At 37.4% G+C, this 23841-nt stretch overlaps 1 protein-coding gene across 8 annotated transcripts; it reads right to left on the minus strand.

Moving 5' to 3' along the window:
- Positions 1-227: 227 nt before the first annotated feature.
- Positions 228-21117, minus strand: cdca2 (cell division cycle associated 2). Of its 8 annotated transcripts, none has more exons than XM_048188921.1 (13): positions 21008-21117; positions 18670-18858; positions 16668-16798; positions 15148-15307; positions 14215-14360; positions 13871-13982; positions 12088-12395; positions 11870-11930; positions 11640-11798; positions 9781-9857; positions 9374-9448; positions 8937-9102; positions 228-1514 (listed from the first exon to the last, which is right to left on the minus strand). In XM_048188921.1, exons 2-13 carry the CDS (start codon positions 18827-18829, stop codon positions 568-570), a joined length of 2502 nt encoding a protein of 833 aa, XP_048044878.1. In that variant the 5' UTR covers positions 18830-18858; positions 21008-21117; the 3' UTR covers positions 228-567. The 8 variants fall into 8 exon arrangements, with proteins under 8 accessions (XP_048044878.1, XP_048044879.1, XP_048044877.1 ...); XM_048188922.1 differs by lacking the exon at positions 21008-21117 and adding an exon at positions 19179-19400 and having other exon boundaries at positions 18670-18830; XM_048188920.1 differs by lacking the exon at positions 21008-21117 and adding an exon at positions 19179-19400.
- Between the last annotated feature and the right edge of the window lie 2724 nt (positions 21118-23841).

The following is a 23841-nucleotide window of genomic DNA, read 5'->3' on the forward strand; positions in this document are numbered from 1 at the left end:
AGGATGGCTTGAGGGTGAGTAAAGCTTGGGCTAATTTTCATTTGAAAGTGAACTAATCCTTTAACTGTCATGAAAATAAATACCACAAAATCCAAAGAAAAATATGATCCAGACATGTTTTCATAACATTCATCCATGTAATATTTAAAGCAGGCCCCATAACTTGTTGCTAAAGTGCTGTGAATGACAAATGTGAATAACAATGGTGCCAATGGAAAACAAGCTTGAAGGTTTGGATGCAAATATTGTATTGTACTACTGAATTGTGAAGCAGGCAATTTTACAGTAAAAGAAAAAAAAAAAAAAAACAAGCAAACTGGGATTGCCATTTATGTAAAACAAAATGATTACCATTGTAAAATCACATTCAAACAGGATCATTCATCTCTAAGTGAAGATTTAAGAAGCAGAAGTAATCTAACAATTATACAATCTTCTTAACAAGAGGCAATTTTCACTAAAAAACCCAATAAATTTAAAACAATACATATAAGAGAAGAGTAACATTTTATAAATGTTCATTTGACAGTAATTAAACCGCTAACTGACACAAACAATTAAAGTCAGTTACTCTCCCAAGTTTGGTGTCAGTTCCTCAGAGGCCTGAAAGACGAGTGGTTCAGATACACCGCTGAGTCTTCCACGCGTCCTTCTCCGACCCGCTTTACTCAGCTCCGGGGAGGTGTGGTCTACCCAGGTCAGGCCCACAGCCTGCAGGTCCACACTCCTCCGATTCCTCAGGCTGCGTCGCACAGAACCTCGACTCTTCGCCACAGGTTTCAAGATGTCGTCGATGTTGAAGTCAGGCTTCTGCCAGGGGGCCAAACTAGGCTCTGTGGGTGCAGTGTTGCTCTCTGATGCATCAACAGTATTTCGCTCCGATTGACCACTCTCATCTACTTCCTCTACCACAACATCGATCTTTACACAAGGACTTTTCAGAGCCTTTTGGACACGTCCACGTCTTTTATTACCTGGTGTCTTTTGCTCTAACCTCTCAGTGGTCACTGAGTTTTCATTTTGTACCACACAGCTGTTTAAAACCTCAATTTTCTTGTTTTCAGAGCATTCAGCTTCATGCACTGGCCTATCAGAACTGTCTTGGTACATTGGGCTCAAACCTGCAGATTCAGTTGGCTTTTGGCTCTCAGTATCCTGTTCCCCAGTTTCACAATCTGATTCAGTAGTAGTAAAGTTAATAGCTATATTGCCAAGCTCCTTTCTCTTGGCTCCGCCTGAGCTACGACGTTGGCGCTCAGGCCGCCCTGAGTCAAGTTTGGCCTTGGAAGTCTTTGTCCCTGAGCTTATTCTTCCCGCTGGACGCCGCGTGCCGACTGAGGGTTCCAAACAAGTCGAGTTCATATCCGATTGGTTGTCAGTGGTGTTTGTCACAGTGGAGCACAATGCTTGCTCGTTCTCATTTGTCCGTGTGCAGGAAGTACCCAGAATTACCATGGGACAAACGGTCTTGCTATGGGGAACGTTGGGTGTCTGATTGCTGTCTTGCTCTCCATCTGTGTTGAAAGAGAGTAATACTTTTACATTAATGGTTCAAAATGCCAACATAAGATAGTTCTGTGCTACCAAAGCTGCATTTTCTTACTCTGGATTGTAAAGTTGATTCAGAATATCTATTTCAGAGGGCTTAAAGGTGCTAAAGAGGATCTTTTCGTCGACTGAGAAACCAAAGACTGTTACTGAGTTTTTGAAATAAGCGCATGTGTAAGAATTTCGAGGGAACGCCTCCCAAAACTCGTACACGAGTATTGGAACACGAGTGTTTACCACCGGCATTTGCTGTGTCGTGTTAGTGGATTCATTATGTCGGACTCACCGCAGGTAACTCATAATCTGCAGTTGTTACTCCTGTCTCCTGACAAAAACATTGCATGTGGCACCTGTGGAGTGTGGAAAGTTACTGGAGCGCGCAGCTGCGCTCGTCTCTCACAAGGAACGTCACGGCAGTGATTGACAAGCCAGAGGGCCGATCATCGCGTAAACGATTGGCTGATGTTTTTAAGGCCCTACCTCGTGCACAGATGATGTATATTAATATCATTCCTTTCAGTGCACCTAATAAATAGTCTTTTATCAGTTAGTAAAGACAGTTTCAAGTAATATTGCAAAAATGTATAAAACAAAACATCCTCTTTAGCACCTTTAAAGGGACAGTTCATCCAACAAAATTTAAATTCTGTCATCATTTATTTCTCCCTTCATATCATTCCAAATCCATTTTCCAACCTCTAGGTCCATGGAACATGAATGGAGATATTTTTCCATTTTTTTATATACACTATATTGCCAAAAGTATTGGGACACCCCTCCAAATCATTTTAATTCCAATCACTTCCATGGCCACAGGTGTATAAAATCAAGCACCTAGGCATGCAGACTGCTTCTACAAACATTTGTGAAAGAGTGGGTCGCTCTCAGGAGCTCAGTGAATTCAAGCGTGGTGCCGTGATAGGTTGCCACCTGTGCAATAAGTCCATTCGTGAAATTTCCTCACTACTAAATATTCCACGGTCAACTGTTAGTGCTATCATAACAAAGTGGAAGCAATTGGAAACAACAGCAACTCAGCCATGAAGTTGTAGGCCACGTAAAAAAACAGAGCGGGGTCAGTGCATGCTGAGGGGCACAGTGCGCAGAAGTCGCCAACTTTCTGCAGAGTCAATAGCTACAGACCTCCAAACTTCGTGTGGCCTTCAGATTAGCTCAAGAACAGTGCCTAGAGAGCTTCATGGAATGGGTTTCCATGGCCGAGCAGCTGCATCCAAACCTTACATCACCAAGTGCAATGCAAAGCGTCGGATGCAGTGGTGTAAAGCACGCCGCCACTGGACTCTAGAGCAGTGGAGACGTGTTCTCTGGAGTGACGAATCACGCTTCTCTGTCTGGCAATCCAATGGACGAATCAGGGTTTGGCGGTTGCCAGAAGAAAGGTACTTGCCTGACTGCATTCTGCCAAGTGTAAAGTTTGGTGGAGGGGGGATTATGGTCTGGGGTTGTTCTTCAGGGGTTGGGCTTGGCCCCTTAGTTCCAGTGAAAGGAACTCTTAATGCTTCAGCATACCAAGACATTTTGGACAATTTCATTCTCCCAACTTTGTGGGAACAGTTTGGGGATGGCCCCTTCCTGTTCCAACATGACTGTGAACCAGTTCACAAAGCAAGGTCCATAAAGACATGGATGAGTGAGTTTGGTGTGGATGAACTTGTGCACGAAAAACTTCTGCCAGTCGCGCCAAATTACAGCACTGAATAATGCATTTTGATGGAAATAGAAAATGCATCTAAAAATAGTGGAGAAAACAGTGATCTGCTGCAGGAAAGGTATGTGTGTGTTCCTGCTAAACATTCCTCTTATCTGTTAACACTGAGTTTTTGTTTTTCTTTATTATCTTTATTATATTTTTTTCTTATATATTCATTTTTATGTAGGGATTTAAAGTCCCTGTAAAGCCATATTAAAGTATGTGTTCTGAGTTTGTCACACCACAGAAAAATGTGTTATTAACCACCCAGCCAAATTTGCAAAAAATGCTGAGTAAATGAAATCAAAATCATGAAAAAATGAGCAGTATTCTCTGCACTCAAACGCTGGGGGCGTGTCCGCTGTCTGCGCTGAAACCACACCCACTCGCAACTTACTTGTCTAATGAGTCAAATACTGATGCATATAAACAAAAGAATCACGTTAGAGGGTTTCAAAATTTAGTTACTGTGGACTACCTACTAATTATAACATAAGCTTATGCACACAAGGCAACATACACTCATTGGTGGGCACGTACTGCCAACTGTTGTCGACAGATGTCGGCGCCGCGAGACGGGAGGATGAAGGCCGGGACGGGAGAGATTCTGTCCGGCCGATCACTAATAGAGTACCTCAGGGATGACGCATTTTTGTAATCAGCGAGCATGTTTTTAAATAACGTTTTTTAAATACAGTTTGAGGAAGCTTGGTGGTGACGACGTTGATCCGCGACCATGGTGTGCTGTAGTCCGTTTATAGCCTACTGTTAGCTTTTTATATCTGACCACTTTATTTAGGCTTCAAAAATCTATAAATTTTGTTTTAACTTGTAAAGATTATCTTGATAGACAAAACGTGTAAGTGTCATAACCCTTTGGTTAAACACAGAGCTTATTTTCTGCGATTTTCCAAAAGTCTATGGGAAAAATGCATAGGCTTTCAACCGAGGGAACCTGTGCGCCGATAACTTCCGGGTTGGCCTACAAAAACGCGTCATCCCTGAGGTACTCTATAACAGCGGATTATCAGTGAATCCCAGTCATCTCTGATGAAAGTTTGTAAAACTATCCACTGTAAAATGATCACTGCAGAGACTAAATTAATCCACCCCTTCTTCATATCATAATTTTTAAGAAATTTAAATAAGGAGACCGAGCTGTTCTGTGTATTATCGCAACCAGGTAATATGCATTTGCCTGACGAAGGCATTACTAGCTAGCAAAATGTAGGCTGTATAACTAATGGTAATGAAACTTGAGATTGAGCGGGCGAGCAGTTTTAGATCTGCCCAAAAAAATCCTGAACACAGAATTGGTGAAAAACTCTTTAAAGCTCTAACTTCACAATTCAGTAATATAGCTGCGAGCAGCGATGGCGGGCCCAAGCCCGGTGGCACCGCCACCCCGGTGGCTTCAGGGCAACTGTGCACAGCGGGCAATAGGCACTTAAAACGGTTAAACATCAAAGGACTATGTCAAATTCACTCCACATTTACTGCACTACAAGGTGCCACTATAGAGCCCCTCCTCCCTGCCCATTTTCAAAGGATTACATGTGCCAAGTTTTAACATTATTCTGATGAATTTTGAAGCAAATCAGGTAAAAATAAGAGGGTGATCTCAATGTATGCTGAAAGTGACACATTTTCTGCTTCCAGTTGGTGGCGCTATGACTTTGAATCACAATAGTCACATCCATGTGATCAGCCTTGTACAACGAAGACTAAGCCGAAGTTTCATCAAAATCAATTAATGTATGCAGAAGTTATAACACTTTGTTTCCCTTTTCTTGCCATAAATTCGTTGCCTCGCCACGGCCAAACCGTTTGAGATATCCAAAATCCGTTTGCAATTAAACAACTTCAATGTGTTAGCAACAAGTTAAAAAAAGCTTGGTGTAAATTGGATAAACCCTGTAGGAGCAGTAGTATAAAATTCATAGCCTGTTTTTTCAAAAAATTAACATTCAAACCAAAATAGCTGACTTCCTGTTGGTCGGAGCTAATGAATGTAAATTAGAAAATTGTCCGGCTTGATGAGAACAATATGTGTACCGAGTTTGGTGACTGTAGGAAAAACTAACCCCCCCACTTTTGTCAAAAGGTGGCGCTACTGAGCCCCTCCACCAGACCCATTTCTATGGCTTTGTCCATGTCTACTGGTTGACAATATTGATGTGTGTGTCGAGTTTCATGCAATTTGAAGCATGTTAAGAGCCTAAAAAACACTCAAGAATATTATTACAGTTTGACCTGTTGCCATGGCAACAATATTTCAAATATCAAAAATCCTGTCATATGTCTACATCTGCTGTGTATTGACATTACACTGATGAAGTTTGAAGCAAATCAGGTAAAAATAAGAGGGTGATCTCAAAGCAATTCAAAAAGTGATACACTTCCTGCTGCCAGTTGGTGGCGCTATAACTTTGACTCACAATAGTCACATCCATGTGATCGGACTACTACAAGCAACACACTCGTGAAGTTTCATAAAGATCAATATATGTATGCAGACGTTATAACACATTTCCTGTTTCCTTTTTCTCGCCATAAATTCGCTGCCTCGCCACGGCCAAACCGTTCGAGATATCAAAATCCGCTGGCAATTTTTAATCATCAATGTCTTGACTTCATGCTGACCGAGTTTAGTGGCAATCGGATTAATCGTCTAGGAGGAGTATATCAAATTCCAGAGCATGCGTTTTTCAAACAACCCTTAATAGCTGACTTCCTGTTGGCGTGGCGTTTAACTTAGAGCACGAAAATTGTTCGGCCCGATGAGGTCTATATGTGTACCGAGTTTCATACTAATACGTGCAAGTTTGTTCAATATATGGACAAAGTTTTCAGACTTTTTTCAAGGGGGCGCTGTCGAGCCCCCCTGCCACGCCCGGGTACCAGCCTCTCCGGCGTCCTAATGGCCGCGGATTCCAATGTGTGTGCCAATTTTCAAGAGTTTTTGAGCATGTTAAGGCCCCCAAAAAGCCCCGGAAGACGGAAAAAAAATAAAAAAAAAAAAATAAAAAAAAAAATATAGCTGCGAGCAGCGATGGCGGGCCCAAGCCCGGTGGCACCGCCACCCCGGTGGCTTCAGGGCAACTGTGCACAGCGGGCAATAGGCACTTAAAACGGTTAAACATCAAAGGACTATGTCAAATTCACTCCACATTTACTGCACTACAAGGTGCCACTATAGAGCCCCTCCTCCCTGCCCATTTTCAAAGGATTACATGTGCCAAGTTTTAACATTATTCTGATGAATTTTGAAGCAAATCAGGTAAAAATAAGAGGGTGATCTCAATGTATGCTGAAAGTGACACATTTTCTGCTTCCAGTTGGTGGCGCTATTACTTTGAATCACAATAGTCACATCCATGTGATCAGCCTTGTACAACGAAGACTAAGCCGAAGTTTCATCAAAATCAATTAATGTATGCAGAAGTTATAACACTTTGTTTCCCTTTTCTTGCCATAAATTCGTTGCCTCGCCACGGCCAAACCGTTTGAGATATCCAAAATCCGTTTGCAATTAAACAACTTCAATGTGTTAGCAACAAGTTAAAAAAAGTTTGGTGTAAATTGGATAAACCCTGTAGGAGCAGTAGTATAAAATTCATAGCCTGTTTTTTCAAAAAATTAACATTCAAACCAAAATAGCTGACTTCCTGTTGGTCGGAGCTAATGAATGTAAATTAGAAAATTGTCCGGCTTGATGAGAACAATATGTGTACCAAGTTTGGTGATTGTAGGAAAAACTAACCCCCCACTTTTGTCAAAAGGTGGCGCTACTGAGCCCCTCCACCACGCCCATTTCTATGGCTTTGTCCATGTCTACTGGTTGACAATATTGATGTGTGTGTCGAGTTTCATGCAATTTGAAGCATGTTAAGAGCCTCAAAAACACTCAAGAATATTATTACAGTTTGACCTGTTGCCATGGCAACAATATTTCAAATATCAAAAATCCTGTCATAGGTCTACATCTGCTGTGTATTGACATTACACTGATGAAGTTTGAAGCAAATCAGGTAAAAATAAGAGGGTGATCTCAAAACATTTCAAAAAGTGATACACTTCCTGCTGCCAGTTGGTGGCGCTATAACTTTGACTCACAATAGTCACATCCATGTGATCAGACTCCTATAACGAACACACTCGTGAAGTTTCATAAAGATCAATATATGTATGCAGACGTTATAACACATTTCCTGTTTCCTTTTTCTCGCCATAAATTCGTTGCCTCGCCACGGCCAAACCGTTCGAGATATCAAAAATCCCCTGGCAATTTTTAATCATCAGTGTCTTGACTTCATGCTGACCGAGTTTGGTGGCGATCGGATTAATCGTCTAGGAGGAGTATATCAAATTCCAGAGCATGCGTTTTTCAAACAACCCTTAATAGCTGACTTCCTGTTGGCGTGGTGTTTAACTTAGAGCACGAAAGTTGTTCGGCCCGATGAGGTCTATATGTGTACTGAGTTTCATACTAATACGTGCAAGCGTGTTTAATATATGGACCAAATTTTCAGACTTTTTTCAAGGGGGCGCTGTCGAGCCCCCCTGCCACGCCCGGGTACCAGCCTCTCCGGCGTCCTAATGGCCGCGGATTCCAATGTGTGTGCCAATTTTCAAGAGTTTTTGAGCATGTTAAGGCCCCCAAAAAGCCCCGGAAGACGGAAAAAAAAAAAAAAAAAAAAAAAAAAAAAAAAAATAATAATAATCCTTAGAAGAACAAGAGGGCCCTGCGCGAATTTTCGCTTGGGCCCTAAAAAAAAAATAATAATAATCCTTAGAAAAACAAGAGGGCCCTGCGCGAATTTTCGCTTGGGCCCTAATAATCCTTAGAAGAACAAGAGGGCCCTGCGCGCTTAATTCGCTTGGGCCCTAACTAGAGAGCTCACAGTTTTTATAATGTGTTTCAGCAATACATTTGTAACATTTATAATATGTTTAGAAACAATTCTCAGAACAGACTTTACAGGGACTTTAAACTGTCCTTTTGCTTCATAGCTCTTTTGCACATAGCATATATATCGATATATTCACTATACTGTATGTGTTTTCATAGCATTCAGTTGGCATGATTGTTTGAAGGACAGTATTAGGCAGGATGTGGAACAGTGTTTATTTTTTTTTTGTCAAAATTAAAAAGGGGGCTTTTTGTCCGATTAATCGAAGAAATAATCAACCAACTAATCGATTATCAAAATAATAGTTAGTTGCAGCCCTAGTGTTGATCATCAATGATATCAAACCTGGTGCAAGGCATCCTCATGGAGTATTTTGAAAATATGCAAACACATGAGATTTGAGCGAAGGGGAAGATTTTTTTTTTTTTTTTTCAAAGAATGACTTGAATAATGAATATAGCATACTAGTCCTGCAAATTACTTTAACAGTGCTTTTTCTTTTTTAAGCTTATCCTGGTCACAATATCCTTTCGTATGACAAAGAGTAGCCTGAAAATGTTAAAAAATATCTATGTGTTCCACAAGGAAAAAAGTCATACACATGAAGGTGATGTAGATGATAACAGAAATTATATTTTTGTGCAATGAACTCATCAGCCCTACTCTGCAGAAGATTCATCTAATTTAGATTAATAGGTCCATTCAAGCGAAGCATGAATGAATGATTTGGCTGAATTATAAATGAAACACTTGAACAAGATTACCTGTTAGTTTTCCTGATTGTGTTTGCGTTGGTGTGTTGTTAAGACTGGTAGACATCATCTCAAATATGGGGCTGAGCAGAGGGTTTTTTGAAGCATAGTCTCTTTTCCCGTACAGAGAACGATCAACCTCCTTATTGCCAAATCGTCTTTTTACTCCTGGCGTCTTCTGGAAAAAAAAAAAAAAAAAAAAAAAAAAAAAAAAAGCTGCAGTGAGAAACATGGATAGAGTTCACACAAATGTGCTCAAAGGCTCTAGACGTATGAAATCATGCATCATGCTATTTATATACCAAATGCTAAGACCAAGTCACATTAGTGTTATTATTTCAGGCTCAGTGTCAGTTTGATGCCAACGTTAATAATCAGAGCTTAAAAAGCCCCCGTTCACCGAGATTCATCACATGTCAGCTTATAAATCCACTTTTTAAGCTTCATACCTTCATCTTTCCAGAAGCAGAAGCTGCAGCTGTACGCGAGCTTCTCCTTTTCTCAGGCTCACTCTCCCCTGGTTGCTGAAACAGAGGAACAGAACAGAGCTGGATGAATTATATCTTTTTAAGCCTTCTGTTCTGATGTTATTCAATATAAAGCATGAAAGCAGATTGAAAATCTGGGATTTTCTAACCTAGAAATAAAGTTTCAGGATTCTGTAAAATGAAAGAATATAAAGTAAAAAAAAATAAATAAAAAAAATAGAGATTCTACCAATATACAAATATATAGATATTACAAAATACATTTTGTCACATTTTACATGTCTTACATTTTACTATTACAAACTCTTTTGAATGATAAATAGCTGAATCTGTGCTTTGATTTGCAATTTGCAGATATGAGACCTCACCTTTCTTTTCCTACAGCGAGAGCGAGCTGGTTCAGTGCTGGAGTTGGATGAAGACTCTGAATCCTGGTCAACCACTACTGCCGACAAGAAACATGAGTCATAAACTACTAAATAAATATATATTGATGCGCTCTTCTGTTCTGATATACATTTAATTAGTACATAAGAGTCTAACAGCTAAAGGTAATACTGTATTTAAACAATACAGTTCTGCTCATAAGTTTACATGAACCCTGGTCACAGTAGGCAATCTGGAGCACAACAGAAATTTTCAAAAAACGCATTGTTGAAGCTGGATTATTTTTGTTTAAAAGCCTAAATTAATTCTGTTCATCATATAAAGTGATCGAGTCTCTTCAGAAAATTTGGACTAAACAGCTCAATTAATATGGATTAGTTTTACGATCTCTTTATGAACTTTTTGAAGCGTCAAAGTTTCAGTTGTGTAGCTGTCTATAGTGGGACAGAAAGCTCTCAGATTTCATCAAAAAGATGTTAATTTATGTTCCAATGATGAATGAAAGTCTTACGGGTTTGGAATGACATGAGGGTGAGTAATTAATGACAGAATTTTCATTACTGGTGAGCTATCCCTTTAGTCTCTAAATTCAGTACTTGTAAAGCACCACCACTAAAAATATTAAAGAAATATTTAGAGCAAAAACTGGAGAAAATTAGACAAACAGATAAAAAAAAAATAAAATAAAAAAATAGTCAAGAAAAAGTGAATTATATTTCTGCATTGAACTCTCATAATCCTCATCCTATTTTGCTTAAAGGTGCCCTAGAATTGAATATTGAATTTACCTCAGCATAGTTAAATAATTAGAGTTCTGTACATGGAAATGACATACAGTGAGTCTCAAACACCATTGCATCCTCCTTTTTATGTAAATTTGATTTGTGCAAAAGACCACTGAAAAACAGGCAAATCTCAACATAACACCGACTGTGACGCAACAGTCAGGATCATTAATATGTACGCCCCCAAATTTTGCATATGCCAGCCAATGTTCAAGGCATTAGACGAGCCAGTATTAACGTCTGGATCTGTGCACAGCTGAATCATCAGACTTTATGCAGGTAAGCAAGCAAGAACAATAGCGAAAAATGGCAGATGGAGCAATAATAACTGACATGATCCATGATATCATGATATTTTTAGTGATATTTGTAAATTGTCTTTCTAAATGTTTCGTTAGCATGTTGCTAATGTACTGTTAAATGTGGTTAAAGTTACCATTGTTTCTTACTGTATTCACGGAGATAAGAGCCGTCGTTATTTTCATTATTAAACACTTGCAGTCTGTATAATTCATAAACACAACTTCATTCTTTATAAATCTCTCCAACAGTGTGTAATGTTAGTTTTAGCCACGGAACACAGCCTCAAACTCAATTCAGAATCAAATGTAAACATCCAAATAAACACCATACTTACATGATCTGATATGCCGCATGATGAACACTTTGTAAAGATCCATTTTGAGGGGATGTATATTATATTAGCTGTGTGAACTTTGTTTATGCAATGTATTATAGAGTTGCAAGCTTGGGGGTGGGGAGCGCAAGCATTTAAAGGGGACGCACGCTGAATCAGCGCATTTGTAATTAGGCCCCAAAATAGGCAGTTAAAAAAATTGAGTAATAAATCTATGGGGTATTTTGAGCTGAAACTTCATAGACACATTCAGGGGACACCTTAGACTTACATTACATCTTGTGAAAAAGGGTTCTAGGGCACTTTTAATGTTTTCAGCACAGAGAAGTAGAAACTTGTATGAATTTATTAAGAGCGAGAAAGAGAGCATGCTTTAAAAAAAAAAAAAAAAAAAAAAGTGGAAGAAAGTTTAACTCACTGGAGAGAGCCAGTGGCTGATCACCAGTGGGATATGGCAGTTTTTCCTCTGTCTGTGAATTGGATGGTTCATCCTCTTCCTCTTGAAAAGCAGCGTTCATAACTTCAGCATCTTCAGCCTGGGGCTGCCCTGGGTCCTCAGCAGAGAGTGCATCTACAATTTTAGATACATGATTAGAATACAGACTGAAAAGAAACTTTCCTTCTCTTCAAAATCCTTCCATAACTCACCTTTGCAGTTCTCTGAAGGCTTGTGTGAGGGAGACTCTTCCTCCATACTGGGAAAACTGATCTGAGAAGACAGAATGGAGAAAGGAACAAAAACTCATCAATACAAAACTTTATAGAGGAAGGAGCCTGTGTGCAATAACGGAATAAACCCACAAGCCACTGATATGATTAATCTACAATCAGATAAGTTAGTTTAGAGAAGCTGGCAAGTGTCACACCTTTTTGATCTCTTCAAATACTTCATCACTGTACAACAGGCCAGAACTGTGTCTGTCAATAACCAGGACAGGAGAGGCTCCATTGTTTTGGGGACTGTTGAAGTCAGGTTGGGGTAGAGGGGCCTCACATCGTTGAGGGGTCTTCAGCAGAGAGCGTTTAGGTCCCGTAGATGATGGAAGACACATTGGGGTGCCTCCTTTCTGCAGCGGGGTACTGGGAGGGAGGGTTTTGTCGAAGAACTCTGGAGAAAGCGGTGCCCCAAAACGAACACGCTTCTTTTTGTGTATAGCGGAGCCCATGTTTTCATCTATAATGTAAAAAAAAAAAAAAAAAAAAAAAAAAAAAAAATATTTTAAGAGTTCGAGACACAAACTTGTAAACAATATGGAAAGACCTCAGGAAAGTTATCCAACGTTTACAGTTTGCTGGTTAGCTATATATATATATATATATATATATATATATATATATATATATATATATATATATATATATATATATATATACACACACAGTACAGTCCAAAAGTTTGGAACCACTAAGATTTTTAATGTTTTTAAAAGAAGTTTCGTCTGCTCACCAAGGCTACATTTATTTAATTAAAAATACAGTAAAAAAAACAGTAATATTGTGAAATATTATTACAATTTAAAATAACTGTGTACTATTTAAATATATTTGACAAAGTAATTTATTCCTGTGATGCAAAGCTGAATTTTCAGCATCGTTACTCCAGTCTTCAGTGTCAAATCAATCAAAAGTGGCAGTAAAGACATTTATAATGTTACAAAAGATTAGATTTCAGATAAACACTGTTCTTTTGAACTTTCTATTCATCAAATAATCCTGAAAAAAAATATTGTACTCAAATATTTTGTACAATTGTACACATTAAATGTTTCTTGAGCAGCAGATCAGCATATTAGAATGATTTCTGAAGGATCATGTGACACTGAAGACTGGAGTAATGATGCTGAAAATTCAGCTTTGCCATCACAGGAATAAATTACTTTGTGAAACATATTCAAATAGAAAACAGTTATTTTAAATTGTAATAATATTTCACAATATTACCCTTTTTACTGTATTTTTAGTTAAATAAATGTAGCCTTGGTGAGCAGATGAAACTTCTTTTAAAAACATTAAAAATCTTAGTGGTTCCAAACTTTTGGACTGTACTGATATATATATATATATATATAAAATAAATAAATAACAGAGAGGAGCTTATTTACTGTTGATGATATATGTATGTTTGAATAAATTTGCCATGAAGACAAGAGTTCATGAAAACTACCTTGTACAAGTGAGTTGACCAGAGATTTCAGTTTTTATTTGTCTAATGATTATGTCTAAAATTAAATAGCAGTTCAATAAAATAGTGTGGTCTCTGTTGGTAATTTTAACCTCTAATATTATATTTATATATTAGAGGTTAAAATACATATATAAAATGTCAAATAAATGCTGTTCTTTTAACTATTTATCAAAGAATCCTGAAAAAAATTATCATAGTCTCCACTGTTTGCTACATAGCTAACAGTAAGAAATGTTTCTTGAGTACCAAATTAGTATATTAAAATGATTTCTGAAGGATCATGTGACACTGAAGACTGGAGTAATGATGCTGAAAATTCAACTTTGTCATCACAGGAATACATTAAATAAAAAAATATATATTAAAATAGAAAATATGTATTTTAAATTATAATTATATTTCACAATATTAGTTTTTACTGTATTTTTGATCAATTAAACGCCACCGTGGTGAAGTTCACTTACCTGCTGGCTTAACATCTGGTTTTGACAGCATGGGTAAAGACAAAAGCTCATTCTTTGCATCTGAATCCACACCTGATAGAGGCCTCTGGGTTTGAGACTCAGAGCATTTCACCTATAATCACAACAAACAAACAAACAAACAAACAAAAAAAAAAAACGCTGACTACAGGAACACTAGCAGACTAATAATGTTGACTGCAAAGTCTGTTCGAATTAGTGTAGCATCCATTGTTTGCATTGTCAGCACTTTACCTGTGCCACTTTATCTGCTAATGGCAATTTAACAGATGATAATGTGTATATCGAATATCAAACATGGTTCCATTAAACGCTGATATGTTTACCCCTTGCTCCTGTTGCGTTGTGAAAGTGGGGTAGGGGAGTGGCGTCTTCGTAATCTTGTCTTTACACTCCCCCGGTGGGGCCCAGCAGCGTTTCTTAGAGGGAGGCGGTGTCATGGAAGTGAATGGACTTTGCATAGACAGCTTTCCTGCAAGGTCAGACAGTAGCAGAAAGAGATTTCCTCATCGAGAAGATGACATTTAGCAAATACAGGTCAAGCTACATAAGAACATAATTCATCTGTGCTCATCTTAAAATTGCAGTGAATTAGCAATTGCTAATTATTCTCAATAGTAGCTGACTAAAAATATATGAAAGCCACAGAGAAAGAAAAACTCTGCAGAACTAAGAATTGCTTCTAATGATTTGAATCTTATTACTGGTACCAGTTAAAGAACAGCATGCAAGACAGAAACCTGCTGCTAACATATAAATCAAATGAAAAACAGTTGCTTATAAACTTTAAAATAAATGTGTTCATATTTCAAAGGGGTTTTAGCGTTATTAAAAATTAAATGGCATCCAGCCTTCCGGGTTGACATTAAGAATTTATTAAAAGGACTGCACTGATATCCCTCAAATGTCTTGTTTACATTAGAATAAAACTTACATATTCATAGTGTCGTGATCAGAGATTATTCAGACTGGATATGCTTTTTCAATCTTTTTATTAACACTGAAAGCCCTCTGAAATGTAAACATATTTATTTTAAGGCTCATAAGCTTCATTTGATTTATTCTGCACATCATCCTGCTGTGCTCTAACTAGGATCAATGGAAGAAATCAAATTGCATCAAATTTATTATGGTGCCTATTCTGAATAAGTTCTATTAGCTGGAAGTAGCCAGCAATGACAGTATGACATTCTCTTAATAACTTCAGAATTTCATCTGGTCCTACAAGCCTATATCTGAAAGTTTGAGAAGAGACTGACCGTTCTCAGAATCTTTAGCCAAGGTACTTTTCGCACTCTCATTCTCCTCATTTTTCTTCTGTTCATCCTCTTCGTCGTCCTCCTCCATCAGACACTGGAAAGCAGCCATCTTCTTCTTCAGAGAGTCACAGCGTGAAAGAAACGGACTCCCCTGCAAAAGCTTTATAAGGACAGGACAAAAAGTTACAGCTGACAAAAGAACTTTCTTCATTATCATCATAATCATGATAAACAATGTGACCCACTCTTTTGTTGTCTTACACCAAAGGTTCTTAATTGGTGGAACTTGTCTCAAAAATGGATCGCAAGTCTGTCCTGATAGGTTTGTAGACATTGAGGGAAAAAGTGATGCTTAATGCAAATAATGCATTTTGGATAGCAAATTAAAGGATGTCTTTCTTTCTTCAGTCGAAAAGAAATTAAGGTTTTTGATGAAAAGCTTACGATGTACGTCATACGCCTTCCCTATTCTACTTACGGAACGAACGCAGCGCCAGTTCCATTTTTTCCGTAAAAAGGAAATACAGCGTAAGCTTTTTGAAGAATACAAAAGTGCGGTTTTGGCGGAACCACTTACAAAGGTGATCATTTGTTTATATAAAGCATATACAATAAATTTTTTTTTAGAAAATGACCGATCGTTTCGCTAGATAAGACCCTTATTCCTTGTCTGGTATCGTTTAAAGCCCTTTCAAGCTGCACTGAAACTGTAATTTTGACCTTCAACCGTTTGGAGGCCATTGAAGTCCACTATAAGGAGAATAATCCTGCAATGTTTTCATCAAAAACCTTCATTTCTTTTCAAATGAAGAAAGACAGACATGAACATCTTGGATGACATGGGGGTGAGTAAATTATCAGGAAAATTTTATTTGAAAGTGGACTAATATCCTTTGTTGATGATGTCAAAGGCTGTTTCTATAATAAAACTATATGGTATTCTGTCACAAATTTGTCTGTCACTTGATTATTTGACTTACTATACTTACACAGTATTTGCTCAGTGTTGTTTATTCAAAATTTTAGGCTAGAAAATCACTTTTGCATTCATAAAATTCAAGTGAAAGTGGACAATTCTTTGGAATATTGCAGTATTTATTATAATATATATGCATATCCTTTTTTTCTTTTCATTCATTTACTCTAATAATCTTTAAATCAAAATAACTTCCCCTCCCTCTTGCAATGACAACTCTTCTCTGATGATACTGGCATGAGGGCAGGACAACCTGTCACTCACATGAGATCACAGCAAACAACAACGGTCCAATCAATTCATGATCAACAAAATCAAGTCCCTATATTTTTTCTTGTTCAAGTAGCCAGTTCACTTGGATCGATGTCACAATAGAGAAGAAAAGATGATCACAACTTCTCTCTCATGCCAACTTTAATGATTAAATCAATTGCGCTTACTTTTGTTAGATAAACACTTTGGTACTGTGCTGGGTCACCACTTGATGCTCAATGTAAAATCTGGGTCCTAAAGCAAAAACAGCCATGTTACACCATGCATCTACCTGTGGTGTTCGCGGAGGTGTTTTTGCAGCTTGTCTGGCTCTGAAGCAGATGAGAGAGTTTGTTTCTGGAGATCCCCGGACCCCAATCGTGGATCTCCTCCTCGCCTTCAGTTGAGCCACCCTGGACTTATCTGAGGAGATAATTCATTATGAAAAGTTCAATTTTAAAGGGTTAGTTCACCCAAAAATGAAAATTCTGTCATTTATTATTTACCCTCATGCTTTTCCACACCTGTAAGACCTTCGTTAATATTCAGAACACAAATTAAGATATTTTTGTTGAAATCCGATGGCTCCGTGAGGCCTGCGTAGGGAGCAATGACATTTCCTCTCTTAAGATCCATTAATATACTAAAAACATATTTAAATCAGTTCATGCGAGTACAGTGGTTCAATATTAATATTATAGAGGCCTGTAGACACCGGGATGAATATAGCACGCGCTTATCGTCAGCGTTTTGACACGTTTATTGTGTTCATACCCAAGCGATTTTCACTGGCGATGCGCAGAGTGAACGTGCAAATTCACTCCCTGCCAGTATAGAGTAGTCAGAAACGGTAGTGCAAATAAGTCACAATGACAGTAAGTGCAAGTGAACGGTAGTGCAAATAAACTTATTTATGAAATAGACATTCTCAACTATATTTCTTGAATGTAACAGAAAGGAAAAAAGGAAAAATACAGAAATAATACACATCTATTGGTGTGGCCAAGAACTGGGAGCCCATAGCAAGAACTGTACCCATAGCGTGCGTCTCAATCAGCTCCCTAGTTCAGTAGTCAGGGCACTGATCAGGGAGTCGGCAACATTCATTTACATGGTATACTGATACACGACCTAGGAAGCTAGGGAGCTGTTTGAGACGCAGGGATAGTTTGTAGGGGTCTTCCTCGTCGTCTTGGTATCAATGTGTGCTCGGCAAGACCGTTTTGTGCTTGAGCGCCACCAAGTCATGTTTTACTGTAATTTCAGCATCTCCAGGCATGTGAATAAAAGCGGCAATCTCATTGGTCTGCCAGTTTTTAACGCGGCGCGTCAAACTAAAAAAACGAACCAGAGGCATTTTTTAAAATATGACGCTTTTACGCCTGGTGTTTTTCGCACACTTTTTTTGTGCACACTCACATTGGCTCCCTTTGTTTAGTCATGAGGCGTTAAACATCAGCGATAATCGCGTGCGATATTCATCCCGGTATGTACAGGCCTTAAAGGGACGAGAATATTTTTGGTGCGCCAAAACAAACAAACAAACAAACAAACAAACAAAAAAAAAAAACAATTTATTTAGTGATGGCCGATTTCAAAACACTGCTTCAGGAAGCATCAGAGCATAATGAATCAGAGAGTCGAATCAGCGGATCGGAGCGCCAAAATCATGTGATTTCAGCAGTTTGACACGCGATTCGAATCATGATTCGATACGCTGATTCATTATGCTCCAAAGCTTCCTGAAGCAGTGTTTTGAAATCGGCCATCACTAAAAAAGTTGTTATTTTGTTTTGTTTTTTGCACACCAAAAATATTTTCCTCGCTTTATAATATTAATATTGAACCACTGTACTCACATGAACTGATTTAAATATGTTTTTAGTACATTAATGAGAGAGAGGAAATGTCATCGCTGGCTATGGAGGCAACACTGAGTCATCGGATTTCAACAAAAATATCTTAATTTGTGTTCCGAAGATTAACGAAGGTCTTGCGGGTGTGGAACGGCATGAGGGTAAGTAATTAATGACAGAATTTTCATTTTTGGGTGAACTAGCTCTTTAAATTAATTTAGTGTGCTTTATTGACAAGACAGAACTGCTTACAGTAAAATTGTGCAAAATAAAATAGCATTGCAAAGAAAAAAATGATAAAAAATAATAATAAAAAATGACAATAAAAGGCAATAACTGAACGAAAGGTGCTTATTTATTTCTAAGAACTCTATATGACACAAATAATCATTGACACATAAGGCAAGACATTATTAAATCCAGAATATTTTTGCTAACCTTTAATCTTAGATGACGATAAGAAGCTGTCTGTTGAAATGCCAAACTGTGAAGGACTGAGTTTGGAGAAATCCACATTTCCAGCAGCTTCAGTGTTCTGCCGAGAGGGAGAGAGGGCTGCCAGTGGTGGTCTGCTGTCCATGGCTTCAGTATCCTCCATGCTTGAGTCCAGTACATAAGATATGAGATCTGAGTAAATAAATGAATTGAAGATAAGAGAAGGTCATACTAAAACATCAAATAGTAAAATCAAAAGATCTTCCATTCCTGGACAGGAGAGATTTACTTTATGCACGTCTGTTAACATCTCAAAACATCAGGCCAGAGACGTGTAACCTCTAACGTTACTTTAAGAAAGATTAACTTACATATTTGCATTGTTTCACCCTGCAGTGTAGCTAACAACATAACTACAACTAGTTTAGATATCGAAATGTTGCATCTAATATGTAAAAACAAATATTTGTCTCTATTGTACTTAAGTGAAATGTTCAAACTTCGCTCCTTACCGCACGTTAAAACGGCGCAAATATTCTTCCGCTGTGAAGGAACTCGAAAGCACCTGGATAATACTTAAAATAAACGACTTTTTACAGCCACTAGTCTACGATACATTTGTATATAAATATTACTAAATTTTAAAATTGTATTGGTATGTGTATTTTCTGAACACGAGAGAGCACTACTAGTTCTAACGCATCTGGCAACAAGCCCCTGTTCATATGAATCAGCCAATCAGGTTTAAGAAAATGCGTCATGTGCTTCAAAACGGCCAATCACATTCAGCCTTACCTAACGTGCCTGTCACGTTTATGTGTAGTTCTGATGGAGAGAGTTTTAAAAAAATATTTATATAATTTTTTTTTTTTTTTTTAGAAATAATTTCGAAATAAAAATGTAAACGTGCCATCCGTTATATGTAGAATGTGGTTGTAAGAACAAAATAAATAAATAAACATTCCATAAAACTGTACAATACAGTTTGTCTACATTCTAAATAAAGTAGCGTATTTAAATAATTATATATATATATATATATATATATATATATATATATATATATATATATATATATATATATATATATATATTCTTATAAGGGAATATTTCTAAAGAGACAGCAATTTTCTCTGCATGCTATCTTAGCCTATTGTGCTATAGACTGCCGTTAGAGTCATAGAGTGCAGTTAACTACTAAACATCTTTTTAACTGGAAAACACTTTTCAATCTCCTCTAATGCAAAAGAGGAACAGGCTCATCTCTGCTGGGTTTCTGCAGGCACATTTCAGCGGGGCATGGTTTGGCTGGTGATCTTAAGCCCCTGCTGGTAGATGCCATAACTACATCATTATGCAGGCAAAAACCATGCTGTTTCTTCATAGCTGGACATTCAAGAGTAGCCGGGTGTTCTGAAAGTTTTACATTTATTATTGGAGAAAAAAAAGTCGTAGAGCTCAAGAAGGTAGCCTACACCAACGTTCAAATATTTTGGGGTCAGTAAGATTTATTTTATTTTTATTTATTTAATAGGCTGCTTTTATTCAGCAAGGATGCATTAAACTTATCATATTAAGCAGCACAACTGTTTTCAACATTTATAATAATACTAAATATTTCTCAGACAGCATGATAGAATGACTTCTGAAGGATCATGTGACACTGAAGACTGGAGTATGCTGAAAATCCAGCTTTGCCATCACAGGAATAATTTTACATATCACAATTTTGCAGTTTTTTTGTTTTGTTTAGTTTTTTACTATATTTTTGACCACCTAAATGAATTGGTGAGCATAAGAGATTTCTTTCAAAAACATTAAAAAAATATTACTGACCACTTGAACGGTTGTGTACATAAGACGTATAAGACCAGATGTTTGTAGATGGATATATATCTGATACCAATTTTGGGAGTAATTCATTACAAGTAACTTGAGTAACGTAATCAGATTACTTTTTTCAAGTAACTAGTAAAGTAACACATTACTTTTAAAATTTAAATCAAAATATCAAAGTTACTTTTTCAAATAAGTAACTCAAGTTACTTAAGTTACGTAATTGAAGTTACTGTCACATTTATCGACTGTCAGCTTTCCTGTCCCCAAGTTGAGGGAAATAGGCTAAGTGCAGAGGCATTGTGTGCGCTGTGTGCGAACATGATGGTTATTGTAGTTCTAGACTAAATGTGAGCAGGCATTTACTCATCTCACTTGAAATGAAAAACAGTGAAATGCAATCTCAGAATTTTATGCTAACCTGTAGTAATTAAATATATTAAATTAAACAAATATACTTTATGTATTTAATCTCACTTTATTAACCAATGTGTTTGCTACTGACCTTCAATGATCCAATTCAGCCATACTATTAAGCAAAACTTACTTTAGATTTAGAAATAAGAGTGTTGAACTTACTTCTCCTGTATCCTATTCTTCTTTAATCCAGAATGGCAGCACAGTTGAAAGGTTGAGTTGCGCCCTCTACTGTACAGGCGTAAATATGCATTTCCTTCAGTCTGAGGCTTATTCATTTGGTGTAAAAGGGCCTTAACGTTTACCAAAACCCCCCCCCCTTTTTTATTTTGTTATTAAAAGACAAACAAGCACACCCAACCCAGGTGAGAAAAGGTAACGCAAAAGTAATGCAACACATTACTTTTCATAGTAATGCAATTAGTTACTTTTTTAGGGAGTAACACAATATTGTAATGTATTATGTTTAAAAGTAACTCTTCCCAACACAGATGCCACTTTGAATGATGTGATCTGCATATTTTAGCAGTTGCCCGAGGGTCTATCCAGATGTGCAGTATTTAGTGATCAGGGAGTAGAGAACCCTGAGGTCTGTCAGGAGTCTCACAGATATGAGGTTTGACAGGTAGATGTTCGTGCGTCATAAAGACTTTGTTTTGTTTATCGGAAAGACTGATCCGCTGGCAGATGGATGATGGAGTGACGTTTGTCTCTGCTGGTTGGCGTGGAGATGCTCTGGTCTGATTGTGTTGAATGGAGAGATGAGAACCACGAAAAGGATCCAGACGTACGTGCCAGGAGAGCCCAGGTGTTTCAGGATGCAGAGGAGGCTGCTTCAGGCTATGGTACTCTCCAATTGTCAGTTAAATGTCTCCTCATAAACTGACATTTCATACTGATGAGTTTTTGTAGTGATAAATACCATTATTAATGAAAATACTTTTCTGTTTCATATTCATTTGACCTTTTATGAATTAAGTATTTGTTTGTTAAGCCTCCATCCACCAACATCATTATCTTTTTGGTGTATGCCATAAACCAAAGCTAATTTAACGCCAAAATAAGCGGCATAAACAAATACAAGCGAAAGGTCACTTGAGACATAAAAGTAGTACACAAATTTAAGAATAGCAGAGATGAAACCTTTATAGACAAAATCAAGAGCACTATTTTGTTCACTAAAATTCATTTATAGCTACTTTTTGGATGTGATACTGTGGTAATACCATGTTTTCTTGTAAGGGTACAGGTTATTTTGCTCCCTAAAATTCATTTACAGCCTACTTTTTGGATGTGATACTGTGGTAATACCATGTTTTCTTGTAAGGGTACAGGTTATTTTGCTCCCTAAAATTCATTTACAGCCTACTTTTTGGATGTGATACTGTGGTAATACCATGTTTTCTTGTAAGGGTACAGGTTATTTTGCTCCCTAAAATTCATTTACAGCCTACTTTTTGGATGTGCTACTGTGGTAATACCATGTTTTCTTGTCAAGTCAAGTCAATACGATGAATACGATCCTCAGCTGGATGGAACTGAAATAAATGCTCTGATTGTTGCAATCCTATCAGACGTATGATAGCAACCTGAATCGTAACAAAGCACTGTTCGCCAGAGGAGAACTGGCCCCCCGACTAAGCCTGGTTTCTCCCGAGGTTTTTTTCTCCATTTTAACACCTATTTGCCACTTGTTTGCCACCTGATGTCACCTGATGGAGTTTGGGTTCCTTGCCGCTGTCGCCTTTAGCTTGCTTAGTTGGGGACACTTGACAATTGACTTGACATTTGATATTCAACAGTATTCCTGACATTTATTCAACAGTGCTTCTGATCTGCCTGCATTGACACTATTCTTTAAGAGCTGCTGTGCAGCCAAAATTATATACCAGTCATCAATGTAAAGCTGCTTTGACACAATCTGCATTGTAAAAAGCGCTATATAAATAAAGGTGACTTGACTTGACTTGACTTGGCAATATCATGTTTTCTTGTAAGGGTAGGGGTTACTATTTTGTTCCCAAAAATTCATTTATAGCTACTTTTTTGGATGTGGTACTGTGGTAATGCCATGTTTTCTTGTACAGGTTCATACAGGTAAAACTTGGCTTTCTTTGTACTGGAATACTATAGGGGTGCCAGTAACATTTCATTTAGGCCTATTTATATTTGTTAATTCAAAAATGAAAATCATCACTTTTTAAATAGACAAACAGACATTTAAAATAATATTTAATTAGATTGCATTAAAAAATGAAAATATAAATAAATTACTTTTCAAATGGGTAAATAAATAGACATTTAAATAATTTTATTGAATTAAATTGCATTTTATTCATAGGGTCTGTTTGTAAATGCCATTTCACAGTTCATAAATAATTTTTAAAAAGTATTTTTTTAATTAATAAAATGATATTTGATTGCTTTATTTTATTTTTGGTGCACTCTTTGTTCTCCATTGTCTGGTGGAATTTGTTGTAGCTACATAGAAAATCTGACAACCAAGTTGATAAAATTATGACAGCTTACCATTTTAAAACAAAGTACCAATTGACATGATGTGTCTAAGAGTTATTGATGTGAAAGAGGGCGGAGCAGGAAAGCTTGACACACATCATGTAAAGTTAGAGAATTGGTTTAGCATTGACTTTCACCATAAGCACCGCTGATATCCGCTAATTTGGATCCAGTGACAGTTATGGCTGAGTCACTGTCTCTTTGACGTGCTCTTGCCGCGCACCCCAATTCTGTCAGATATTGTTGAGAACTTGAATGTTTTTTCACATTAATTCTTTGATGCCTGTTGGTAGCATTAAGCTGGGCTGCAGAACGCCACTTTGATTTCTTATTAGCAGTATGCCTTCTAACTTTAGCACACACACAACTATATTTCGTCTTTAGGGTTTTAAAGCTTAGCTGATA

Source organism: Megalobrama amblycephala, linkage group LG4 (assembly GCF_018812025.1).
Source record: "Megalobrama amblycephala isolate DHTTF-2021 linkage group LG4, ASM1881202v1, whole genome shotgun sequence".
Taxonomy (NCBI): Eukaryota; Metazoa; Chordata; class Actinopteri; order Cypriniformes; family Xenocyprididae; genus Megalobrama; species Megalobrama amblycephala.

What these genes read in the sequence shown, in the direction of transcription:
- cdca2 (XM_048188915.1), bottom strand. Translation starts at nt 19,077, where the DNA reads ATGTTGTTAGCTACACTGCAGGGTGAAACAATGCAAATAT. An exon ending in CACCTCCGCGAACACCACAG is followed by an intron (nt 15,308 to 16,667) that starts GTAGATGCATGG and finishes GTCCTTATAAAG; the next exon opens with CTTTTGCAGGGGAGTCCGTT. An exon ending in TCAGCCACTGGCTCTCTCCA is followed by an intron (nt 9,858 to 11,639) that starts GTGAGTTAAACT and finishes TCTTGTCGGCAG; the next exon opens with TAGTGGTTGACCAGGATTCA.